Below are 21,059 nucleotides of genomic sequence, written 5' to 3' on the forward strand. Positions count from 1 at the left end.
GATGACAATCAAAATTCAGGACAGATCTAAACTGGGAGTTTTAAATTTTGTGGGCGAGATATCCAAGATCTTGTTTGGAACACTGACCCAAGCCGACGTAAAGAATTACAATGATCACATTTCCGAGATAGAGAAAGAACAGAGAGAATTCCTGCATTTGTCAAAAGAACAGGTGACCGTTATAAAAACAACGATTACCTCAATAAATGCCACACTAGAGAAAGTGAACCAGAACGAGAAAGTTTTGAAAGAAGGCCTGACTAAATTACTTAATTTTAGCACACAGGAATTTAGCGACATCGAGGAAGAAATTAGAAATGTGAACCTGATCAACGAACAGTTTAGCTTAATACAGAGGGGAGTGGGGAGAGGCAACACTCATTCGAGATTTTAGTAGATGATTTAGTACACGCGGAACAAGGATCCCTACAGCCTCAATTGATAACTGCTGAAAGAATTAAGAACCTTCTCGGAACACAGAAACTGCCAAGTGGACTGGACTATCCAAACTTTCCATTTCCGGAGCTTCACAAGATCATAACGCCGACTGTTTATTCATACAGGCAATATTTGGTGTATGTACTAGAAATTCCATTGTTTTCACCTACTGTATATCATTTATACAAATTATTGCCATACCCTGTATGCATAAAACAGGAGGAATCTACTTATGGTTACATTGGTTTCAACAAAGAGCTTATGTTCACTGACCCATTAAGACAACATTATGGGAAAATGACCATAAATGAACTAACAGGCTGCTTCCAACCAAATGAATTATCATATGTGTGCAAAGAAGACATACCTATTTATACTTATGTTCCTGATACAGAGTGTGAAGCAACCCTGTTACACACTTCTACTACCAAAACGCCTATCAATTGTGAACACAGGTTTTTTTAGATTGAGTCAAACATTTTGGATACCACTGCACATGAACAACCAATGGCTGTTTGTTACCCCACATATGGAAACCCTTACAGTATTGTGTCCACAGGGGACGGCCGCTCTGAAGTTGCAGAAGGAAGATAAGCTAACCTTGAAACCAGGCTGCAAAGGGTATTCATCACATTGTGACATGTTGAGCTATGGATGACGCCCCTCCCCCCCGCCAGGCGTGATGCGCCGAGCGAAACCGAAGTGAGCCGACGTTAGACGAGTCCTAGCATCCTGGTCGCTAGGCAACGCGAGTCAACAGCGGTGACGTCACCAAGTAGTAACAGCGGTTACTTCCGCTAGCGTTACTAGCAACACAGCGCCAGGCAACAAAGGTGCCTATTGCGTGGCCGTTTTCCGTATTGTCCGATCGAGGCTACATAAGGAGCAGCGAAGGCTATTCACAGTCAGTTAGTCCTGGAGCTACCTACGAGTCAGTCCTGGAGCTACCGCCGAGTGAGTACTGGAACTACCTCCGAGTTAGTTCCGAGTTAGCCAGCAACTATTCAGTTGTATTCTGGCATTTGGAGTGTACTAATTGTGATACTGCAGATAGCAGTAAGCGTAAATCTGTAATTTGGGTTATTGTAAGAGCGGATGTGAAATAAAATTCGCTACATCAAATACATCGTGAAGTTATTTGTCGCGTTATACACCCAATACGCTACAATATATAACCTTCTATGCTGTATCAACATTTACAACAAATGTGACAAATGATTACATACCCTCTGCACCCATTGACTTTGATTGTTGCTTTAATGACGTAGAAAAGATAAAATTCAAAGATTTGCCACTACAAGTACCTTTGGCAAATGTACTGTCTAATATGGACGATTTAAAAGTTGCTAGTATGAAAGCAGATGAGATCGAGCAGACAATTAAAGACCAAGAATTGAAACAGGATCAGAAGTGGTATCAAATGGCAACTTCCTGAGGAACAACCCTTGGAACAATTTGTATTATTATAATATGTGTTTGCTGTAGCTGTTGCTGCTGTAAGTGTTATAGAACAGGGTTCTTTTGGTTTTGGAAAAGATGGAACCCAAAGGAATGTTGGCAGGACACACAGGGGAAATGCTGTGTAAGCATTTGCAACTATAATGGTTCCATAATGGTTCCAGGGTCGAGTATACAAAGATCGACACGTTTTCCGCAATCTCCATGAAATCCTTGCCAGGAGTAGGAACCTCCATTACCACCCAACCAGAAAGTGGTATGTCGAGAATTGACGACGAAACAGAATCAATATCAAAAAGAACTAGAAGCCAGAGAATGTTCCGTTGAGACAAAATGTTTTCACCTTTTAGGGTGAAAACTTGAGAGGAAGGGGGGTGTAACGTGTAATACGTGTTGTGATGTATGTAACTTGATAAGAATTATTTTAATGAAACCAATGTCAACTAATCATGTAATCATAATATAGGGAAACGTAGAATGTATTAGTAAACAATATTATAAGTAATAACATTTGTGGTATCATATAATGAAGATACTAATGTGGATTAACAAGCCACTGTAACTATTATTATATTATAAGAACAAGAGTGTACCTCGGGCCGAGGGTCGCAGGAAACCATGTGTAATCAGTATAGCAAGCCAGGACAGGCGACACTTTTGAGGAAGCTTTTAGCCAAAGGTTTAAGTAACCTAAGTATTTCTGGTCCATTACCATGAATCTGTCATGACCCTCCTTCCGGGTCTTCCAATAAGGAAACCATCTTACGTGTATTTATGTGTAACATTTTGAAAAGTATTTTGCACTTTAAACGCATTATATAGGAGGAATCTGGGGTTGAGACACAAACTTAAAGTTCTCTCCCACGTTCGGGCTAAGGCTCTGAGAGTTGTGTTTCTTGTAACCTTAATTCACAGCTGACCCTAATGCATTTTGGAGGGGAGATGTGAGTGCATTCCTGTGAACCAACGCCCAGTTTGGTCCTTTAAGAAGGTACGTGTAAAAACACACGGTATCAGATCTTCTGGTCACATTATAGAGGGCGAAGCTCTGCTTCTCTACAGTTAAACTTATTCCTTGTACTTCCACCACGCTGGTCTGTTAGATTCAGTAAAGCGAGATCTCCTGTTGCAACCAAGAAGACTTAGTTTTTCTTGCTTACCTACAAGTCTCCGTAACTATCCTAATTTATTGTCGAAGTCTAGAACATCCTGAGGCATCGACATTGTGACGTCTAGCTGTCATCGATAGACCATGCTTACGACATCACCGGTGGCAGCGACATTACAAAAGTGAATGGTCATGTCAAGGAGGATGAGGTGGGCAAGACATGTAGCACGAATGGGGGAGACGTAGAATGCATATAGGATACTGGTGGAAAAGCCAGAAGGAAAGAGACCACTAGGCGTACGTGGGTGGACAATATTAAAATGGATCTTAGAGAGATAGGGTGGGAAGTTATGGATTGGATTGATCTGGCTCAGGATAGGGACCAGTGAACAGCTCTCTTGAACGCGTAGTTAACGACTGTCAAACTATACAGGTTTATGTGGGAAACTCAAGCTGAAAAAGCATTTGGATGTGGTCGTTGCCTAATATAATGCACTGTCACGGCATTTGCCTTTCTTACCTCAGTCCAGTGAGCCGGTCTCCGCACAGACTTTACGGTTTCATATGAAGGAAACGCTGAGAAGAGGCGGGGTTCGAATACCGTAAGGGCAGTCAGTACGGATAAAGCACGGCTTGAATTGCATAAACATCCTGAGAGTTAACAGTGCAGCACGGCAAGATACATTCCATTCTTCTGCGCATTATATTCGCGACAAACGCAAGATCTTTGTAATATGTACACACTGGTCCATAAATACTGTGAAAACAGAGTGCACACAATAAAGAATAAATAGAACTTAGGGAGAAAACATACTCTGCAATATTCCGTTACGCCCGGGTCTTCGTTGAAAAGTTGATATACCAAGAACTTCCTTCCACCTTCAAAGTACATACACGTATGCATGGAATAATTTCGGTCCTCAAACTATTTCACCAACATCCATTTTAATATTATCTCCCAATCTAATCTTGATTCCACCAAATATACTCTACACAGATCCACTTGTTCGCCGCCATTCCTGCTGTATGTCCTGCCCATCCTAAACCCGTGAATTTCTCTCTCCAATATTCTATGTAAAATAGGCCTACATACTAAGAAGTTTTCCTTCTCTCTGCCTGTCACACACATCCTCTTTCTCTTGTCCACACATTCATTGTTGAGGTCGACAAATAAGGCGGAAAACCAAGACTTCTCTTAGTAATCTTGTCCACGGACTTTTTCACCCTCGTTTTACTTAATGCCAAACTTTCAACAACACGTAAAAGTAAAAATGGTAAAAAGAAGATAAAGTTGGTACATTAACTAAGGGGAGTATAGATCTACGTCTTTTTTTAACTCGACACTAGTTGCAGATGAGTAATCAGCTTCACGCCTAGGCCGATTTACCCCCGGGAAAATAGCCCCCGGCACCCATAGGAGGCTGGGTGGTCCCAGAGCCGCTCCAAGGACTACAAAAACCCGCCACGTATGCAGCCTATTTCTCCAAAAAGTGCTTCCGGCCTCGTCGCGCATTAATTACATCGACTTTATTGGGCGCCGGTTAAATGGCGTCACACCAACTCTTCTTAATTCGTTTATACAGGGGGTCTCTTTATTTTTGTTATAAGTGTTGGTCTGGGCTGGATAGCGAGCCTGGTTCCAGCCGCCAACAATCTTATAGCAATTTTATTTATGGGTTGATCGAGAGCTGTGTATCCTCGACGGGTGCTATAGTTGTGAAGTTCAACCGCTGTACGTGGAAGATATTCAATGTCCTCTAACACAGAAGAGAGGATAGACAAATGATATTTTATTATTCCTTCTGGTGACTACATACCGTATATAGATGTATGAAGCTAATATGTCTTAAGGGGGGTTTCAAGAAATGCTGTAGTGACGCCCGCGTGGCAGGCGAACATTCTACCACTGTACCACCGGTGCCACCATGTATTACGCCTTTGCGACAGGGGTGGATTGGATATCTTACCTCTGTCACCATATATTATGCAGTGGTGACGGGGGTGGGTTAAAAACACACTAAATCACTACGGCTGCCATCTCTCTTTGGCTAGTCCATTCACTACGTCAGTCAACCCTGCGCTGTCTCGTCCCACAGCCGTTACCATAGGTAATGGTTCGATGGCAGGGGTGGGTAAAACACAGTTACTCATTGTCTACGTCAGCCACCTTGCGTTGGCCAATCCCCACCTTGTTATGCCTGAAGGGGGCTAAAGAAATAATACTAAATTACTCTTTCCTTCCATCAGGAACGCCATCCTCTTGTCTACTACTAGTCCCTCACCCTTAACTTCGTTGCATCCAGCTGTCATTGGCTGCCTGGGGTCAGTTCTGCCTTTTGTCGGGACTGGGATATCTTTGGAATGGTCGGGGGCGGTTGAGTTTGTGAGGGTGAATCATAACTCTGTGTACATCCTACCCTAAGTACACCGTCTATTTACATTATAGTTTACAATATAACATGCCGACGTTTGTCGGTTTACACGTGGTATCCTTTCGTTAATAGTTCGTAATTCCTTTCTAATCTCTCGCCTAGAGCCGATGGCTTGAGACTGTCACTTCCTTCATTACTATTACTCGATACACCATCTCCGTCCTACCCTAGGTACACTGATCCATTTACACTTTATTTACAATAATCTTTACAGTAATACCATTTCCGACTTTCAGTCGGGACTATGTAGTGTCTTTCCCTTTCCAGGCAATCCAGGCAATCACTTCATTATAACTTCCCATTCTGGGGTGTATGATTCGAGCCTGTCTCTCTCGTCTTCCCCTATTTCGACTCATGAGGACATACAAGTATTATTCGCTGATGTGAACCTTTTTCCTCTCTCCCTTCATTTCACAGTTCTACCCTACCCTATCATACTGCTTCACCTCTAACATATTCTACTCCTAAAGCTTAAATTACTGAAAGCCTACGTATGTTTATCGCAATCAACGGTCACAACTATGAACAACAAATATGCATGCTCTGCATACTATCAGCAAATCATGACACACAATATAACGACAGCCATATTTACCGTACTAGCCACATAGGCAATCACTTGTTACATTATTCTCTTATCCTACCCTAAGTCTCGCTGGGCCCGCTGGAGACTGCTTTTCAACATTTAACCACAATAATAGTTTAATGACATGGCTTGTATGAGCAAACATGACTTACTTGAAATAGAGACGCCTGCGAACACCACCGCTTGCAGCACCCATGTCGAACAGAGCCCCCGGCTGCTGGTCGAATATTACGTTTTTAGATTGATCCCATAAAAGCCCTTTTTCCCGTCTTTATACGCTAACATTGCTGGCGCTGCAGTTGGCAAAGAAGTAGGTTAACTCCTCCCATTGTCCTAAATTCCTGGGTGGTAAGTTCTCATTGCTTAACCCCTTTGGTGGTGGGCGAACCCGCAGCGTCTCGTCGCTGTGTATTTGACAATTTCATCTTACTCCAGTGGCCTAATAAAGCGTGTATTCTGCTTGTGCGATTATGCATTTCTGCTGATTACGAGCATTCTTCACCTAGATCCCCTGTCCAGGTGTTGCCATCATTGTTCTAGTTGCTGTAAAACGCTTTTGCAAGTCTCGTAACAATTAGGTAATGCAATATTAGAGTTAATTTTTACCGACCACGCAACACGTTTTTATTACTGTCACACTACATGTTTCGACCTCAATAGGTCATCCTCAGGTGTACGAACACAGTTGCACGATCACAAGCAATCACATTCGTTTTTCCACTTATTTCGATCCTGTATCCTGTTCAGGTCCACGCTCAATAATATATGTTAAGTTCTTCTTATAAAATACAAGTTAAAAATACTATTCCAAATGTTAAAAGTTAAATTAATATATATATAGTTCACTTTAACTAGTTATATTATTACCACTGGTTAAAAAGTTCCCGAATTAAAGTTCAGCTTATCATATTGGCTGCACCTTCACTTCTGAAGGTCTTGCTGCTCTTCCGCGTCCTCTGATGCTGGATCTATTACGTCCCTTGTCATGAAGGGTCGGTAAAAATTACCGTATTTACGCATGTATAGGCCGCAATTTTTTTTGCCAAAAATTCAAGTGGAAAACTGGGGTGCGGCTTATATTCGAAATATTCGAAAACACACTTCATTTAAAAAAAAATTATATTCATAATTAGTAATACAGGATGTTCAAAGATCGAGGAAACCGGGGCAGCAGCGTAGAGCGGATGGAACGTTTCTCCGCGACTACTGTGCCCCTCCCCGCTAGCGAGAGTGCAGTCGTGTCGCTGATACCCTTACATCAGTTTCTGTACATGCACACATTTATAAGAATACTGTAAAAAGATAACACAAACTTACCGTGCTTTATAACAGGTGCTCAAAGTGACCCCCTTCTGCTTGCAAACATGCTTCGCGTCGCATGAATAAATTATGCGACACTTTCTGAAGTTGGTCCACGGTAATTGAACCATATTACTGTTCATCACTTGACTCGTTACTGTCGATGTCGCTCTCGCTCGAAGTTTCGCTGTCAGGTGATGTCAGCCATACAGCGTCATCTTCAGTCCCGTCCATTGCGTTGGAAATGGATGTGACTTTAAAACTTTTGGAAACCATTTCTTCTGGTATGGTGTTCCATGCAGCCACAATCCACTCACACATTTGACTTAATGAAGGTTTCTTCAATCGTCCAGTCGGCGTCATCTCCGTGGAACCGCATCTCCAGTCCCGGTAAAAGCGCCGCAAATGAGACTTGAAAGGACGGTTTATTGACACGTCAAGTGGTTGTAACATGCCAGTCATCCCCCCTGGTATCACAACCATATCACTTTTCTCCTGCCTCATCTTCACTTTCACATTTTCAGTTAAATGGCTTCGAAAACTGTCAACCACTAACATTGACCGCTGACGTAAAAGTGCGCCTGGGCGCCGAAACCACACTGATTTCAACCAATCCAGATAGAGCTCTTCTGTCATCCATCCTTTTTCTTGAACTCTCACCAAAATTCCCGGTGGAAGCTTTTCTTTCGGCAATGTTTTGCGTTTGAAGATTACAAATGGTGGTAGTTTGTTTCCATCAGCAGTGATACCAAGCATTACGGTACACCGCTGCTTTTCTGCTCCTGCAGTCCGCACATGCACTGTTTTTTCGCCTGCTTTGTTCACTGTACTTTCACCCGGCATTTCAAAGAACACAGGAGTTTCATCAACATTTCCAATAGCTCCCATTGTGTAGTTGTGCGTCTTTCTTAATTTCAGGACATGTTTTTGAAATGCAAGCAGTTTCTCCTGGTATGTGTCGGGAAGGCGCTGCGCTATTGACGTCCGTCGCCGAATTACAAGATCATGTCGGGCCATAAAGCGCCTTGCCCATCCATAACTTCCCTTAAATTCATTACGAGGAATTTTCATTCTGTCCGCTATTTTGAGGCCTTCAAATTGAATCATTTCCACAGACACTGAAAATCCATCCGCCCGTGTATTACGCACGTATCGCAAAAGTTTATTTTCAAGTTCTGGAAATGTAGCTTTCTTTCCGCGGAAAGATTATCGATTTTGTGACGTTTTTTCAAGGGCATCTTTCGTTAGTATCCATCTTCGCACATTTTTTCGTCAACGTCGAATTTTCTCCCTGCTGCTCGATTTCCGTGTTCTTGTGCGTAACGCACCACTTGAAGAATAACCTGCTCTTACTCGACCCATGTTTCACTCAGAACTAACCAGGCAAGTCAAGTAAAGGCGAAAAGGTTATAACTCTCCCCCGCAATGCCTTTGTTCCGAGCGGTACCGTTATTTTCGCTAGTTGCGAACTTAGGAATGTTAATTAAACATTGCCAAATTTCGGAATAATTTCTACTCCTGAAATAATATTCCAAAAAAATTATTTTTTCTATAATTTGTCTGAAAATTGTGCTGCGGCCTATACATGCGTAAATACGGTAACACTAATATTGATTAAATACACAACAGGATGCAAGAAACAATTAAAATTAGGCAATGACTTTGATTTCAAGTCTCGAAATTGTGCCATAACAGAAGCCGAGACTCGAACGCAGTCCTGCTACTGTCACTACTGTAATAATAATGATCCCTCGCGACCGCGCTACCCAAATTATATTATACAAAGAAATCTGGGTCAGGTCAGGGTGACGTTTTCACAGGTGGCATGATGCGTGTGTTCAAAGTCCATCCACGCATGATGTCATCAGCTCTCTAAGACGAGGGCATGTTATCCCCTTATACCTAAATAATAACAGAACCCAAGGCCTACACACATCACCGGAAATAGCCTAATTACTCGGATAAATAAAACATGTCTCCATTTTGTTAATGTAAGTTAAGTACCTGTTCCCTCAATCAGCAAATACAGCTGGTGCTACACTTGAAAATAAACACCTGTTATGCGTGTGTCAGGAAATCCGCGATTATACACCAAGTACATTAACACATCTTAAGTTTAGCATTTTCTTGTACTTGTATACATTACAGTCAAGACTGGCGTGCCAGATATGGTCCATCCTTTAATATTATCGTTATTATATAATTGTTATTAAGTCATACATATTATATTATAGGGAAATGCCTAAAATAAATACAACACAAAGGGATAAGGGTTAGATCCTCATGACACAACCTCATGACACAAGAGCTGTAGCGAGGTGTCGCAATAATTACAAACACAGGAGTCTTTGAAGAAAGCAGTATTCTAAGATGTGGCACCGTGTAGAAGTGGTGTTAACCGACGTTTCGAAGGAACGTGTAGCATCCATCTTCAGGGTAGAAGGAAAAATAAGGAAATCCGTCAGCGAAGAGGCAGCGAGAATCTGTGCAGGCATCCCAGATGACTGCTTTCTTCATAGTCACTGCCGTGAAAACCTCAAATCTTATGGCATATGTGGGACTGCGTGTACAGATTCACATTTCTTTGACCTCGGCACTATTTGGAGCTTCACGACCCGGCCGCGTTATCCCAGGGAAAGAGCAACCGGCACCCACTGGATAGGAGGATGGGTGTGCCCCAGAGCCGAGAGTATGACTAAAAAAGATACGTTTTATCAAACATTAGAGAACTGAACATGATATATATCAAAATGCGTATTAATCAGAACCACCCAAATAAATAACTCTGAATAACATTTCTATTATATAAGTAAATAAGGCCCCAGCATACACATCTACATACTGAGATCTGACATTAAACCTACTGGATGAGGTAAGAAGAGAGGAATGTCCTTTCTAAGCAAACCATGTTATCAGCGAGGAACCGACAACATAGACGTAAGCTACAGGATAATTACGTATGCACACTTGCGTCATCTTCCGCAATGGCGCACCAGCTATTTCAACGCTTTACTGTTTGTCAACTCTCAAAGTTTAAAAATTATTGCCAGAAATAAATAATAAATTTGCTGAAGATACAATGCGTGCTAATCCTAATTCTTCAGACACCGTGGGATACATACACACTTTATATATTACCTTTTAGGAGCCTAGCGACACCATATGGGGACCTTTAAAGTATAGTTGAGTGGCCGTGCGACACGGTGTGGGTACGCGCAGTCCACGCGTGCGCACAGTGTTTTAAAATCTAATTATAAGATAGAAATTCTTGTTCTACTTACATTATTTTTGGACAGCAGCTTTGTAAGTACACAGTCTTCCCTCCTGCGTCATCTAACTGAATTTTGCCTTCGTGTGGTATCGTTGGAAACATCCGGAAATGCAGAGTCCGATGTCGCACTTGGTGCACTTTGTCTGGACTCCATTTCCCATGCAAAGAGCACACACGACACCTCAGTCTCTTATTAGAGGAAGTCGGCCAGTGATGTCCAATGGCCTCCTCTAATCGAGATATCGCAGATAACACAGCAGGAGGTCGACCCATGAACCTTTGAGGGCGAGGTGGACCCCTTGCAGCATGTCCCAGCATGTTGCGCACAAGGGCGAGATGAAATTCTCTGTGTGACAATTTCGCGCCACAGGATGACAACAGGATGAAACTGTTCAGAATCGTCAGATCCAGGATATGGAAAAATAGTTTATTTGTCCATTTCCAGGTCCGACGACTGATGCTATAACTGTCTACCATTCTGTCCGCTTTGTTGACATAACCCATGTGCGTATTGTAGTCAAAACAATTGCCACAGTTTGCCCACAGCTCCACCTGAATAATTATTCACACTCCTCTTGTCACGCTGGTGTGGTGGTCCCTAGGTTGCCGACGAAGATGATGGGTCTTCGTCGAAATCCATTTCTGAATCACTTTCCTCAACGCCACTCTCAGAATTGTCGGTAAAACAATCTGATTCAGAGTCATTTATGAGTTGAAAAATGTCTGAATCTTCCAAACGAGATGACGCCGTGGTGAGCTGACAATATCACTGTTCTCGCTGCAAAACTTTGAAGCTGCATGACACTGCTTGGCTGTGGTAGAAAGACGATAGCCTTGAGAGTTGTGATAAACTAACCGAGCAGGGTCAGAACAGAGAACTTGTTGTGTATAAACAATCAATTTTCTTATACGCGAAGAGATACACGCCCACATCTCTGCATACCGAAAGAAGGTACGTGTATAAGCTTCGAGACATGCAAGACTAAACATGTCTACATAACCATCCGCTGTGTTGCCACATCTACATACAGCATTCTTAGCTTCACGAACTGTATGAATTCTTGTAGACAGATGACAAATTTGGGAGTTTTATACTTGGAATCAGTCTAAAAATGTTTACATATTTTATAAAGTCTGTAAATTACACTATCTGATTCTATATTCTTTCTAGGAAAAAAAACAGCGTTTATTTGGTTCGTTTATCACAAAAATTGTAGAAATCAAAGCAATTTTAGGAAATGATTACAGTTTTTATTGCTTTAAAATTGCGGGTATTTAAATCAAATCCGTACCGCTGCCATTACCGGAATTTAAAGGGCTGTCACTTAAAGGTTAAAGTCGCTACTTGTGATTAGCATTTCAAAATTTGAACCTCAATTTAATCAGATTTTAAGAATGCAAAAAGAGTTCCATCACTCACATTAATTGTTTTATTATAATTTGTGATGAAAATATGATCATTTGCTACTACTGTCTGTTGTCATTAATATACGATAATTTATTCTCATGTACTTTGTATTCAGTTTATGAAATTCTGTGCTTTCAATAAATCTCATATACCTAGAGTTACTAATTTTTCATTTTATTCGACCCGTTGAAAGTGCTGAATTACCTAATGTGACCCGCGGTTCGAAAAGTTTGGAGACCCTTGCTCTAAGGCAAAGGAGACCTAAAGCAAAAAGGAGTGCCTCAGTGCCAAATCACTTTCTTTTTTGATCTCATAACAGACCGCTCAGTTTCTCTGCTGGTATTTTATTTGGTATCCCTGTAACAGGCTGTGGAGGCCCATAGAGTTGTGAGCTGTTGAGGTTCCCACATTTTCTAGACAATCAGCTCATAGATGGCAGCTGGGTTGTCAGCCCAACATGCCAGCCTCCCTTTACCCCAATAATATACCTGGTACTCACTTCTGTTAGAGGCTGAGTCGACCCCAGGGCCATAGTGCAGCCGGAAGGATTAGGTAAATTGGAAAAAAATTCCAGTGACCTCAATGGGACTTGAACCCACGACCTTCTGGCTTGTAGTATAGTGCTTCAAACTCTGCTGATATTCACAATGAAAAGATGTAAGCAAGTCTTTCATGATGCTTTCAATTAAATTCTCTGTACTACTTCAATTCTCCACAAGCAGAATCAACATATCTTTATTTAACTTTCATTTTATAATCAATATACCAAGTATCCTGTAAAAAGATATTTCGCCTCCAATGTCCAATGTTCGTATTCATCTGACCAATCCATAACAGTTATCTCAATATACTCAATTCAAGTAATATATCAATTTGAATCTAACTGATCAATGAATTTAGTAACATGTAATGGCAGAAGAGCACAGATAACGTATAGCAAAAAGCATATGCTGCTGCTGAATTATGTGTATAAGCTGTCGAACTGTTTCAGTGACTACACTCTATTCATCATTAGCTTCCAGTGCTGAATTGACATCATAACTGCAGCAGAAACTCATGTTATGTCTGTTTCCACTCCAGAAGACAGGGTCTTGTGCACATTCAGCAATCAGAATCAAATGCAACTCATTTGCACAGATGTTTTGTACCGTGGGACTCAGTTCATTTCCCATCAGTTCGAAAGGTTAGCAATAGCAATCTACTCCAATATTCTACAAAATTGAAGCATGCCACACACAGCAAAACTCTCTTACTTACAACATGAAAAAATTGTGGCATGCTACAACTCACATACTGTTCCTTTAGTCTAAACCCATCTCTACTGCTATATGATTTACTACACACACATCAACATGTATGTGCTGATGTCTCTTCATGCTACTCTGATGACTGAATGACCTATTACATACATCACAGCAAAATGGCTTCTCCCCACTATGTATGCGCTGATGTCTCTTCATGCTAATCTGATCAACGAATGACTTATTACATACATCACAGCAAAATGGCTTCTCCCCACTATGTATGCGCTGATGAATCTTCAGATGGCATGACTGACTGAATGACTTATTACATACGTCACATATAAATGGCCGTTCCCCAGTATGCACGCGCCGATGGGTCTTCAGATTACTCTTATCACTGAATGACTTACTACACACAGCACAGAAAAACGGCCGCTCCCCAGTATGTATGCGCTGATGTGTCTTCAGAGTACTCTGCTGTCTGAATGACTTATTACACTCATCACAACTAAATGGCCGCTCTCCAGTATGTATGCGCTGATGCCTCTTTAGATGACGCTTAGATCTGAATGACTTATTACACCTGTTGCAACAAAGTGGCTGCTCCCCACTATGTATGAACTGATGTACTATCAGAATTTGCTTTTGACTGAATGAATCACCATACTCATCATGGGAATATCGTCGCTCCTCACCAAGTACGGGTCGAAGTTCATTCAAATGACTCTGGAAAATAAGAGTAAATACCCTGAAAAATCCTAATACGAAGAGAAATGATTTTGATGCTCCAATACAGTGAGATGTTAAATCAGTAGGCATGAGAGTGGTGACAGAGAGGAGAGGGAGAAACAGAGAGAGCACACCCCCTTGTGTGGTATGTGCGTGAATCCATCAGTGTATTTGGAGGTTTCTGAGTCAACAGAAGTTAAGCTGCACTGCCACTGTTTAACAAACTGGAAATTAAATAAAATTATGCATTTGTAAGGCTGGACAGGCATCTAATTAACAGTGGATAGGCTCCATAAATGAAATAACAATAAAGGCTGAGCTAAAAATGATACTACTCGTAAGGCTGCATATGGCCCAGCAAGATTCCCGAAACAATGTGCGTGCGTGCATGCGTGTGGGTATATAAAAGCCCTCAAAAAGAATAGCATAGCGTCAGTTAGACAGACATGTCCAACCTGATACAATGAACAAATCCATGTAAGTCATCTCCTAGGATTCCACACAAGATTCCTTGACAACTTACGGTTTTCCCACAAAATGGCCACTACTTCCAGATGTGTCAAATAGTAATGGCAATGTTTAATAAAAACAAATGTTGATATAGTGACTTCATGTTTTAAAATACAGAGGGGTGTTGTGTAGACAGTGCATTCTTGTAGGCCTTATATCTTATCCGAAACACACAGCAGGCTGCAAACTATTAAGATGGTAATGGGCACACCACTCTGTGTAGGAGGAGCAGTGCGAATGCCTTGAAACAGCTACATTATGTGTCAGGTAACTGTGCCTCATTTCAATGCATATTAACACGATTTCCTGCTCCCTGATGGAGAACTTCCCCTTAAAGGGCGAACTTCTACCCACAACAAATAATGTAAACAAGCGTTAATAAGGTCTGCTACAGGAGAGGTTACCACATGTGTCTGTAAACTGAGACGGTAGAATGCCAAACATGAAATAATTTAAAGAAGGTATTGCAATCCAACAAACCACAGAACAACTTCTGCACCAATTCGAAACTAATGATTATACTGCATTAAAATAACAACACTTTACATGTATAAATTTAATACATCAGTACCTTGAATTTGCAACTGCCACTACCATCCAAAGTATTGTAGCGTGTTTGTGTGTTATGCTACAAATAAGTTCACGCCGTGGTTTGATATAGCGAGTTTATTCTGTTCGCTCACATTTCACACACTTCACAGGCATTTTCACTTGCAGTGTCACAATCACTGCTTACAATATTCCGGCGATACTGGACCCAGACGGATATTCCGAAGCTTCTTCTCCGATGGCTGTTCCGCGACTCTCTTCTTCGAAGACTATTCCGAGACTCACTGTTTTTCGCTGCAGCTGGGCTATCTATAACCTTGCCCGCTGTTAGGCAACGAACCCTCCGTTATAACCATGGAGACTCCTGTTAGAATTACAATGGAGCAATTGTTGTCTCCTCTGTAACGGTCTATTGTAGCGTTTCCATAGAAGTTACTCCTCTGGTTTGCCGACACGTTACACTGCTCCCTTCTAAAGGTTGTTCGTCCCCGAACAGCCTAAAGGTTCTCCCTCGGTTTCGATTCTGCGGTGATTTGCTGGCAACGTCTGCATTCAGCCTTGGTCTCCTGCGCGAGTCTTGTTGCGCTGTTCCTCTTACCGTATCCGCCCCTCTCTTCAGTTGTGCTCATCCCGAGCACTTCCATAGCCGAGAATTTGTTGGTCTCGTTGTCGTGCCTCACATTCATTCTTCACTTTCACACTTCATGCACCATTGTTGGGGAGGCCGGTACTTTACCGGTTCCCCCCATAAAGGTCGTTACCCTTTTTCCGTTTTGGAGGGGGTCGGCCCCTCCACAGCGTCCAGTTCTTGTTTCCCCACTCCCTGTTGGGTTCCTTGGGAATGTGTTTCATGTTTCCCAGAGCATAGATCTCATATAATCTCATATAATAATCCTTGAGCGGCCCTTCTCTCCGCGTTGCTCGCTCGCTCGTGGTCCCGACGCTGTTACTCCCAACCATGCTTTTCTTGCGCCAGGCCATTCCTGGACAGGACGTCATTTTGCCGGTCTCCTTTGCCTGCCGTGCCACTATCGCACGGGGGTTCGTCCCTCTGTGGGTGACGGCCAGTTTCTTCCGCTGGCATCCGAAGGTTCCCTTGGGAGTCTCCTTCTTGAAGTCGTTTCTCCAACGTCGTGCCACTGTCGCACGAACGGGATGTCATTTTGTGTGTGATGGCCAATGCCTTTTGGGGCCCACGATTTTCCCCTGCCGAATCCTTCGGTTCCTGGCGGCGGCGCTCCGCGGTCAGTTTCTTGTCCCTACGCCGTTTCTTTGGTTCTCCGACCAGTATTCTCGCGGCGTCTTCTACTGGGACTTCTCGATGCTCCAGTCCAGACTGCATCGGTTCTGAGTGGGGCTCAAACTTCTCGTGGGTAGTCCTCCAATCGGCCATCATCTGTGCGTGTCTGGCTTCCGCCTTCGCCTGGTTTGCCTGCATTAAGGCCAGCAATTCATTCTTCTCCGCTTTTCTATTAGCCTCGTTGACGTCTGATTTTTCTTCGTAAGCTGTCATTTTCTTCAGCAGAAGTTCCATCATCTGCTGCATCTCCATTTTTTTTTTGTTGTTGTTGGTGTAGGACGCGTGTTAAAGTTTGTAAAACACTTCTGACACCAATGTAACGTGTTTCGAGTTCGAAGCTCGTTGGTCACGTGTGTAAGTTCAAATCCCACTTCTGACACCAATGTAGCATGCTTGTGTGTCACGCTACAAATAAGTTCACGCCGTGGTTTGATATAGCGAGTTTATTCTGTTCACTCGCATTACACACACTTCACAGGCATTTTCACTTGCAGTGTCACAATCACTGCTTACAATATTCCGGCGATACTGGACCCAGACGGATATTCCGAAGCTTCTTCTCCGATGGCTGTTCCGCGACTCTCTTCTTCGAAGACTATTCCGAGACTCAATGTTTTTCGCTGCAGCTGGGCTATCTATAACCTTGCCCACTGTTAGGCAACGAACCCTCCGTTATAACCATGGAGACTCCTGTTAGAATTACAATGGAGCAATTGTTGTCTCCTCTGTAACGGTCTATTGTAGCGTTTCCACAGAAGTTACTCCTCTGGTTTGCCGACACGTTACAGTATATAGTATAGTAACTTTACATGCTGTGTGGGTGTGCGTGCACCGAAACCTGGAAGGTCCTGCCTGACTGGTTTGCATTTCATAACCTTGCTTGGTTCCAGCTTATAAATTTCTTTATAGCATGATAACACATTGTGGGAACTGCCCACATTCAAGCGTGACAACGCAAGCGTCATTGCTTAGCAACGTCGAGTAAACAACGGTTGCTAGGCAAAAGCAAGTAAACAGCGGTTGCTAGGGAACTTATAAACACGGTAACCGGCAACAGCAGTACCTATTACGTAACCGTTTTCTATATGTCCGACTCTAGGCTACATAAGAAGATACACTGAGTTACAGTGACAGTCTAGTTCTACCGTTCTACAATACCAGTTCAGTGTTCAAGCAGTTCACTATTGTTATCCGTCTGTGTATACTGTGCAGCTGCAATACATCCTAAAGCACAGTTCCAACTAGTGGTTGTCTCTTCATTCATACGACATCCCACATTGGTGACCCCGACAATTCAACACAAATAATGGACAGCGGTCGAATAGAAGACCTCCTGCAACAGTACGTAACACAAATGAAAGAAAAACAGCATGATGCTGCTATTACTAGCAGACCAGTACCAACAGAGACACCAAGAATTGCCGTGCGGCTTCCGCCGTTCTGGGCCGACAGACCAGCAGTTTGGTTCGCTCAAGCCGAAGCACAGTTCACTTTGGCCGGTATCAGTAGCGAGTGGACGAAGTTCTGCTAAGTGATCTCGCAGTCGGACCAACGTTACGCATCGGAAGTAGAGGACATTATCACCTCTCCACCCGAACGAGGCCCCTATACCCTACTGAGGACCGAGCTTGTGAGGCGGCTATCCCCATCGCCAGAGCAGCGCATCCGGCAACTCCTCACGGTCGAGGAAATTGGCGACTGTAAGCAGTCCCAGTTCCTGAGCTACCTCAAAAGCCTCGCACCAGACGTGTCTGATAACGTCATCCGAAGCGTCTGGACCAGCCGGCTACCCCGCAAAGTGCAGAGCTTCCTCGCCGGCCAGAACGAGAGCAACCTGGAGGCCGCAGCCCTCCGTGCACACCGCATCTCCGAGGTCGAAGTCCGGCCAGCACTCGCTAGCGTTGATGGACCCACGGACATCGGCGCACTTCGGCAGGAGATCGCTGATCTCTCCCGCCAAGTGGCTGCATTGAGCACCGGACAAGACCACCTCCACGCCGGCTTCAAAAATCTCGACACCAAACCAAGAGACAGAGGCTCCAGTCCCAAAGGTTCCTGCCCCGCCTTCAACAACCTCCGGCCCGGCAGCAGATCCCTTTCCCGGGGCAACACCACATCCAGTATCTGCTGGTACCACCGCAGCTTCGGCACTAGGGCACAGAACTGTACTCCGCCCTGCTCCTACCGCCGGCAGGGAAACTGACGCAGCGGACATCATCGGCGGCACATGTCTGCGGTACAACAGGCCGCCTCTTCATAACGGACAGAGTCAGCAAACGGCAGTTCCTAGTCGACACGGGTTCGGACCTCTGTGTATATCCCCGCAGGCTCGTCCATCGACGCATGGAACGTACCACCTATGACCTGTGTGCGGCTAATGGCACTACCATCCACACATACGGATGGCTGCCTCTCAGCCTCAACTTGGGCCTACGCCGAGAATTCACGTGGCGCTTCGTGGTGGTCGACGTCCCTCATCTTATCATCGGCGTGGACTTCCTGTCGCATTTCGGTCTCCTGGTGGACTGTCGGAACAACCGCATCCTGGACGGGGTCACGACGTTGTCAGCCCCGGCATCAGCGGCCAACGCACTGATCCCCAGTGTAAAGACCATCAGCAGCAACACACCGATCGACAGCCTCCTCACAGAGTTCCCGGACCTGACCCGCCCAGCTGGAGTCCAGCGCGAGATACGACACAACACCGTCCACCACATCAGGACTGTGCCCGGCCCACCAGTAACCTGCCGACCACGGCGACTGGCACCGGACCGACTCGCTATCGCAGAAGCCGAGTTCAACGCCACGTTGCGGGATGGTACAGCTCGTCGATCAGAGAGTTCATGGTCCTCGGCACTACATATTGTGCCCAAGAAAGACAACGGTTGGCGTCCTTGCTGCGACTATAGAGCACTCAACGCCTGGACAATCCCTGACCGCTACCCAGTCCCGCATATCCATGACTACTCACACCAGCTCCATGGCTGTACCATTTTCTCCAAAATCGACTTGGTACGAGCGTATAACCAAATCCCCGTCAATCCCGGTGACATACAGAAGACGGCCATCACCACTCCATTCGGCCTATTCGAGTTCCCCTTCATGTCCTTTGGCCTGCGCAACGCCGCACAGACCTTCCAACGCTTCATGGACGACATTCTGCGGGGACTCGACTTCTGTTTCGCTTACCTGGATGATATCCTCATCTTCTCCCGGTCTCTAGAGGAACACGAGCAACACCTACGGGCACTCTTTGACCGACTGCAGAAGTATGGGATCCTCATCAACCCGGCGAAGTGCGTCTTCCGAGTACCTGAGATCACCTTCCTTGGTTATAAGGTGTCCGCCGAAGGCTCCCAACCGCTGGAAGAACGAGTGACTCACCTTCAGGAATGTCAACCTCCCAAAACCGCCAGTCAGCTCCGCCGTTTCCTGGGCATGCTGAACTACTATAGGCGATTTCTGCCCCACGCGGCAGCACACCAGGCACCACTGCACGACGTCCTTTCCGGGCCCAAGGTCAAGGGCTCCCACCCAATCACATGGACACCGGAGCTCCACAGAGCCTTCGAAGAGTGCAAGGCGAGTTTGTCACGCGCCACACTACTGGCTCACCCCGATCCATCCGCGCCACTTGCACTCGTCACAGATGCCTCCACGTCCGCAATGGGTGCCGTGCTACAGCAACGCGTCAAGAACGCCTGGCAGCCCCTGGCATTCTTCTCAAGGAAACTCAACCCGGCCCAGCAAAAATACAGTGCGTATGACCGCGAGCTGCTGGCCATCTACGAGGCCGTAAAGCACTTTCGCCACATGCTGGAAGCGCGCCACTTCAGCATCTTCACAGACCACAAACCTATCACCTACGCTTTCCAGCAGAAAAGGGACAAATGCTCACCAAGGCAATTCAACCACCTGGATTTCATAGCACAATTCACGACCGACATCTGACACATCTCGGGACAGGACAACGTTGTTGCCGACGCGCTCTCCCGCGTCGAGTCCGTCACGGCGCCACCATCCTACGACGCATTGGCCGCATCGCAGGACAGCGACGACGAGCTCCAATCACTTCGGCAGTCAAACACGGCTTTGCGGCTCGAAAAGCTACCAATCCCCGGTACCACGGTGTCCATCTACTGCGATACCTCTGCCGGGAAACCTCAGCCGTACATCCCAGCTCCTCTACGGTTCGAAGTTTTCCAGTCCGTCCATGATCTGTCGCACCCAGGGACCAAAGCAACGGCAAAACTGGTCGCACAGCGATTCGTGTGGCCAGGCGTGCAGAAGGATTGCCGCACCTGGGCACGTGCTTGCCAGGCCTGCCAGCGCTCCAAAGTCTCCCGCCACACAGTCACTCCACTGGCGACTTTACAACGCCGGCAGCCAGATTTCTTCACGTCCACATAGACCTTGTTGGACCCCTTCCGATGTCAGAAGGCTATGCATACTGCCTCACTGCAGTCGACCGTTTCACCCATTGGCCAGAAACCATCCCCATCCCGGACATCACAGCCGACACAGTGGCACGAGCCCTACTGACCGGCTGGATATCCCGTTTCGGTTGCCCACAGACCATCACCACCGACCAGGGACGTCAGTTTGAATCTCAACTCTTCCACTCCCTGGCCAAGCTCTGTGGCATTCAACTATCGAGAACAACTGCTCACCACCCAGCGGCTAACGGACTCGTGGAACGTTTCCACCGAACACTAAAGGCAGCCATC

The 21,059-nt window shown here is 45.0% G+C and overlaps 1 protein-coding gene across 1 annotated transcript; it reads right to left on the reverse strand.

Moving 5' to 3' along the window:
- Positions 1–5,949: 5,949 nt before the first annotated feature.
- Positions 5,950–11,169, reverse strand: LOC117282380. Its single transcript, XM_033751750.1, has 3 exons — positions 10,603–11,169; positions 9,998–10,016; positions 5,950–5,955 (listed from the first exon to the last, which is right to left on the reverse strand). Exons 1-3 carry the CDS (start codon positions 11,094–11,096, stop codon positions 5,950–5,952), a joined length of 519 nt encoding a protein of 172 aa, XP_033607641.1. The 5' UTR covers positions 11,097–11,169.
- Positions 11,170–21,059: the final 9,890 nt, after the last annotated feature.

This window comes from Cryptotermes secundus, unplaced genomic scaffold (assembly GCF_002891405.2).
Source record: "Cryptotermes secundus unplaced genomic scaffold, Csec_1.0 scaffold1133, whole genome shotgun sequence".
Lineage (NCBI taxonomy): Eukaryota > Metazoa > Arthropoda > Insecta > Blattodea > Kalotermitidae > Cryptotermes > Cryptotermes secundus.